The sequence below is a fragment of the Papilio polytes genome, unplaced genomic scaffold (genome assembly GCF_000836215.1).
Source record: "Papilio polytes unplaced genomic scaffold, Ppol_1.0 DF824102.1, whole genome shotgun sequence".
NCBI lineage: Eukaryota > Metazoa > Arthropoda > Insecta > Lepidoptera > Papilionidae > Papilio > Papilio polytes.
The window spans coordinates 3,571,744-3,577,449 of record NW_013525102.1 but is presented as its reverse complement, the minus strand read 5'-3'; the positions used below and the strand labels follow the sequence as shown (position 1 = coordinate 3,577,449).

General features: G+C 36.5%; 2 protein-coding genes across 3 annotated transcripts in view; one reads left to right on the top strand and one right to left on the bottom strand.

Annotated features, from left to right (window-relative positions):
• Positions 1–968, top strand: part of LOC106099457 (anaphase-promoting complex subunit 5) — a 5,256-nt gene extending 4,288 nt beyond the window's left edge. Inside the window, exons 8-10 of the mRNA XM_013278015.1 lie at positions 4–275; positions 361–521; positions 809–968. Coding sequence (XP_013133469.1) covers positions 4–275; positions 361–521; positions 809–928 — 553 coding nt within the window. The 3' untranslated portion in view covers positions 929–968. The remainder of the gene's footprint in view (positions 1–3; positions 276–360; positions 522–808) is intronic.
• A 337-nt stretch (positions 969–1,305) lies between these two features.
• LOC106099767 (integrator complex subunit 2) lies at positions 1,306–5,504 on the bottom strand. 2 transcript variants are annotated; one of them, XM_013278414.1, is made up of 8 exons: positions 5,410–5,504; positions 4,993–5,350; positions 4,492–4,865; positions 4,237–4,421; positions 3,759–4,107; positions 3,583–3,655; positions 3,328–3,511; positions 1,306–3,255 (listed from the first exon to the last, which is right to left on the bottom strand). In XM_013278414.1, exons 2-8 carry the CDS (start codon positions 5,280–5,282, stop codon positions 1,336–1,338), a joined length of 3,375 nt encoding a protein of 1,124 aa, XP_013133868.1. In that variant the 5' UTR covers positions 5,283–5,350; positions 5,410–5,504; the 3' UTR covers positions 1,306–1,335. The 2 variants fall into 2 exon arrangements, with proteins under 2 accessions (XP_013133868.1, XP_013133867.1); XM_013278413.1 differs by having other exon boundaries at positions 4,993–5,496.
• Between the last annotated feature and the right edge of the window lie 202 nt (positions 5,505–5,706).

The window sequence follows — 5,706 nt, the reverse complement described above, 5'->3', positions numbered from 1 at the left end:
CAGCCTGCACTTCGCGCCGCTGCGGCTGCAGGCGATGATCCTGATGTCGCAGGTGCAGCTGTCCTACAGCGCCACGCAGTCCACCAACGTGTTGCTGTTGAACGAGGCGCTGTCGTGGGCGAAGAAGTTCCACTTGCACTACCTGGCCGCCACCGTCGAGATGCACATCGCCAACGTGCAGCTGCATATGGGCTGCGCCAAGAACGCCCTGCTGCTCGTCAGGAAAGTCCTTCCGCTGGTGATGGCGCACGGCAGCGCTTACGACATGGCCAGAGGTTATTATATCAAATGTTATCTTCTTCAGCAGTATATACCGCAATTTTTACTTAATATGTTAAACTATAACCATTGCCGTTTTAGGATTGTTGCTTTATACAAAATGCCGCATCGCGACCGCTCCGCCCTCGGGCGAGGCTCGGATACAAGTATTTCAATCTTGTTGTGAAGCTCTCGAGTCTGTGAAGGAGAACTTTTGCAAAATTGGCGCACAAGTTAGGTTGTTACAGACGTGGTACATACAGGTAAATAACAATGTGTATTTTTAAACAACTTAAGAGTAATAATTAACATACTTATCATGATCAATACATCAATACATCAAGTTGTAGTAAATTGGACACATGTTTATGTAACGAAAGTTTAGACACAGGCCTGGACAAATTGTAACCGTTAGTGTTGGCATAAACATTTTGCTGAGATCTTTTTCACCTTAAACTTTTAATATTTATCTTAACAGTTCTTTTAGCACTAATCAATTTTATTAGGACCGTTTAATTGCAAAATAAAAAAAAATACTTTTATCTTCCAGGCACAATTGTATAACGACGTGGGAAATATTGCAGCAAGAAATCAATGCGCCTGGATGTACCGACAGTTGGAAACACAAAATCCAGTCGACCTGTCCAATATGTTACATATTATGTATTAAAAATATGTTAATACCGTTTTTAAATGATCTTTCATACACTTAAAAATGACTTTCTATTGCAACCACATAATTGAGAAACAAGTGATCAGATTTACTTAAAGGTCGTTTCGCCTCTACTCTAGTATGTTGTGTAAGAGACATAACTAAAATATTTATAGCTATTTTCAAATGATTTATCTTACTTATTACTAATATTATAAATGTGTAAGTTTAGATGGACGGATGTATGCTTGTTAAAGTTTGTAGCCTAACTTGCTGAATAGATGTCGATGAAATTTGGCATACTCTGGAAGATCACATAGGCTATTTACTTTGTTTTAAATTCAACGTGGGAGTCGCGGGCGAAAGCTAGTAGTCTTTAAAAATAAAACAATAAATACATTGATAAATCATTTATTTCATATTGCTTAATATAACTTATCGTTTAACAGAGCTTTCTGTACTATTTCGGACATTGTTACTTTGATATCTCTGCACAAAACTTCAGCCACCAGAACCTTCGTGTCGCTCTGTACGTCTGAAGAAACATAAGCACCTTCGCCTAAAATATTTGTGTCGTTCCAGCAATGGCCGAGAGACGCCTGCGATTCACAAATCCTTCCCAGCTGCAGCAATAATGATGTTATATCTTCCAGCAATGACGGAAACGCGGTGCAGATTCTCACGAGCGATTTCAAAACCGGCTGAAATAAATCTAATCGCAAATCACTCGGCAATACGGACAGGAGAGTAGACAGCGTATTAACACACAATCTAGCGATCGACATCGCCTTTGGAAGTGCGTATTGTATAGACAAATGGGAAACGAGATCAACTGCAAATATTTGCTTTTCTAAGGATGCTTGACTTAAAAGCTCTGGAATAAAATCTAAGCAAATATGCATCGAGGGGATACCTTGAATAGTGACCGGTAACAGCTCCCTAGGATATCCTTGGAAATGAACAAGTTTGGCCAACGAGGGCTCAGATATGAATACTTGATGCAGAAAAGAACAAATTATACTTCTGACTTCTCGCAATGACCACATCAACTCGGGTTTAGACTCATCCTCACTTGTTTCCAAACACGCTTCTAACAAAATTTGTAATGCTGCGCTTTCCTGGGCAGCTACCAAAGCATTTTTTAATTCTTCTCTTTCTGAATCCGATGTCAACTGTCCACTTTTTTCGAGAAGCGGTTTGTCTAACAAATGACGACTTAGCTGACTCCTTGAAGCAGCTAAACTAGCCTCTAAAATCCGAAGTATTATTTTTAATATTGGTCCGCATCTAAACACTCTGGTATCGCACCTTAAAACTTGTAATGGGTCAACTAATACATTTTCTTGCGTAATTGTAACGTTTCTGCCATTTCCATTAATGTCAAGTAAAGCATTAATGGTCATAATCCAAAGACAACGCGGCAGAACAGTGTTAAGACGTAACCAAACTTCGCGGTACAATTCTTGAATATGTCGCGGTACTTGGTCGCTGAGTACGCTTTTGAAATACTTTACAAATATTTCAGCAAACGGCCAAATGTCTGTAGGGTTTTTGCTAAGCATTGCTTTTAACACTTTTCCTGTTTTGTATGGATTATCTTCAATGCACTGAAATGCTTCATTAATGGATGATTCCGATAGTTCAACATCAATTTGGTGACGACAAGAATCTCCAAATACTTGATCATCCATCCAATCGTCAACAAGAGATAGTTGTGGAAAATGTGTTGCCAAAAGACGCAGAAGTGGACTGAAAAGTACCCCATAGCTTCTTTGATCTTTTTGTGCTTGATGTAACAAATATTTAATCGGTAATTCGGAAAGAAAAGCTGCAGAGTAACTTTTTATTTTTCTTCCATTACTTATAAGTGTAGCTGCATTAGAAAGTCTGATATCTTCATAAAGCAAAAGATAATAGATTAACAAAAGTTGCGAAGCAAGAGTCGGTTTTTCCATTTTAAAATCCACAGAGGACTCTCCAGTGTCTGTATCCATTGGAGAGAATCCTTTATTTTGTTGGTCGAAATTCACACCGAAAATTGAATTTCTAAATACTTTTCTGATTTCTTCTTCTGTTATAGGTTTATTTACATATTCACTGTTTCCTTTATTGTTAATAACAAGTATAGAGCTAACATAAACTTCAACCAGTGCTGGCATTACAGGATGTAATGGCGCTGTACAATTGCATATCTGTTTGTATATCCAATTTTTGATTGGAACCTTATGTTTGGAGAATGCACGAGACTTCAGCAATTGATGAATGCAATGTACAGGTAAATATCCTGGGATGTTTCCATTAAGATTTGCAGTAACGGGAACTTTTACTGCATGAGAAGTAACAACCTACAAAAAGGATAAATATGTTAATGAATTTACAAATCTAAACAGGTAAATTTGTTATGTGTGGGGATTTACCTGTTCAGTGAATATTTCTTGCGTAAATGCTTGCTTGATGCGAGCTAATCCATTTGGTCGAACAGGAACTCTCATGCCCAGTGTGGCGCAAACTAACTCGCCCACTGCAGCTAGTTGGCCAGAATGGAAATGTATTGCAATTAATAGAAGCATTTCTCCAAACGATGCCGTAACCCCTGAATTACTGCAATACAAGTTGTATTAACAAAAAGGAAAGAAAAATGGAACTCGGTAGGTAATTATCTAAAATATTACCTTTCAAAGTAAGCTTCTTCTTTGACAAGCCATTGTACCCATTCTATTGCTTTTTTCTCATGATCTGCTGCAGCTGTTAAAACATAGCACATTTGAATATGATAAACGAATAATAGACTTACTTTTGTGCATGTTTAAATGTTAAAGTAATAAAATTATATTTTGAACCAACTTACTCATTAATGATGGACATGCCAGAATCATACACAAACTAAGAGATACAAAACGAACACCCGCTGGTGTAGGTGGAGGTTTCTGTGTAACTAATCTTAGAAGCCCTGATACTTCATCATCTTGAAATTTAATTCCTGCAATCCCTCTTAATGCACAGTACAATCTCAATAATGCTGATGCTTCAACACCAGCTGAGGCATCCTTTAATCTCTTGAGCAATTCTTGTCGTAGTTTTATTAATGCGGCATTACCATCACCTTTCCCTCTTTTGTGAGAGTTTCTAAGAAATGTAGCAAACCAACCCCTTGTTGACTGATCAGATCCAAGTAACAGACCTGACATCAAGGAAACCTAAAATATAACTAGGATTAAAGCAAACCCTACAAACAATTTTTAAAGTTGAATATGGGTTATTTGTCCAGTGTTGTTAAATTCTTGATGTGTATACTATACAGTATTAAATTGATTTTGATAGCTCACCAAATCTTCTTGATGATGCATTAATGTAAGATTCAAAACCAAAGCCGGTAGACGAGAAGCTGAAACAGCTTTTGCTCGAACAGTTGCAGATAAATAGGGACACATTGCACATAGGCTCATCAATGCTTTTGCACGAATCCCTCCTTCTTCACCTCTTTCAGCATTAACAACAAGGGATTCAGCCACTGGAAAATGGATTTATAATTTTGCAACATTAATAAAATGTGAACTAATATAAATAATTAAGTTTAATACCTTCATATAATGTATCGGGCATATTTGCAACAATCCATGATACTATAACTGGACCCTTATTGACATGAAGAAGCACTTCTACAATATCTGAGATGTTAAGCAAGTTGGGTAGTTCTGCAAGGCTTATGCAAATAACATCAGTTATTTCCTCTAAATAAACATCATTGTCAAAAAGTTCAGAGGGTTTTACTGAACAATCATTGTTTGCATGTTTATTTTGCTGATACTCCACAATCTGGGCTTGCATTTGTAATATTTCTGATAAAACAAGGCGGACACGCCTTGCAGAATCCGACTGTTCAAAGTCATTTGATATTCCATTTACAGGATTGGGAATCAGGAATGATTCTGTGTTTTGAGTACCACTTTTTTGTCTGAAAATTCATGTAATAACATAATTTAATAATTATTTTCTAAACATGAAATAATTAAAAACATTTCATTTACACCAAACCTAATTTTCAACATTTATTTTTAGACACTAATTTTTACATTACTTACCTCATTTGCTGTTCTTTCTTAAGATCCACTTCTAGTGTATGAAATTCGATAGATAGGAGTGATACTATAAAGTTAACTAAATCTATGCCAGATAATAGGGTAAGTATCTCCTTTTTGGCTTCAGCACAATATTGTGTCACATCTAAGGGTGATATTAGAGCCATTCGAACCAGACATGGTATGATGGGCCTGATTTCATCAGGCGTTGACTTTACGAGTACATTTATGTCTATGTCTTTGATGGCTTTAAAAATATGAGGTTGTACTGGTTTTAGAAAACATGGATCCATGTTGGAGAAATTAATTCAAAACTTTTATCGGAACATTAATGATATGATCTTGTTAAGCAAATTCAATTCGGTTTAAATGAAGCTTTCTTTTTAAAAACACAATGTAGAAATACTTGTAATTAGATATTGCTTTGCTGTTGCTTTTATTACATTTTATTGTGATCAATCTCCTTCTGCCCGCATCTTCCCGTCCAGTTGTTGACATTTGACATTACGACAGATTTGTGACAGTAGCATGACAGTGATAGCAAGCAGCAAAGAGTACACAATCAGTAAACAGTTGACTTTATTTACTCTTGGGCAGAGGCACCATTTTTTAATTTTATATTTAATAGCTACCGCCCGCGTGAAATGTAAAAAATAAATAAAAGACATAATTTTAAGATTCCATTGTTGATTATTGGCTATGTAATGACAACAAATA

Coding starts and splice junctions, on each gene's coding strand:
- LOC106099767 (XM_013278414.1), bottom strand. CDS start 5,282: ATGGATCCATGTTTTCTAAAACCAGTACAACCTCATATTTTTAAAGCC. Junction 4,422..4,491: donor GCCCGATACATTATATGAAG/GTATTAAACTTA, acceptor TCCATTTTCCAG/TGGCTGAATCCCTTGTTGTT. Junction 3,256..3,327: donor AAGAAATATTCACTGAACAG/GTAAATCCCCAC, acceptor TCCTTTTTGTAG/GTTGTTACTTCTCATGCAGT.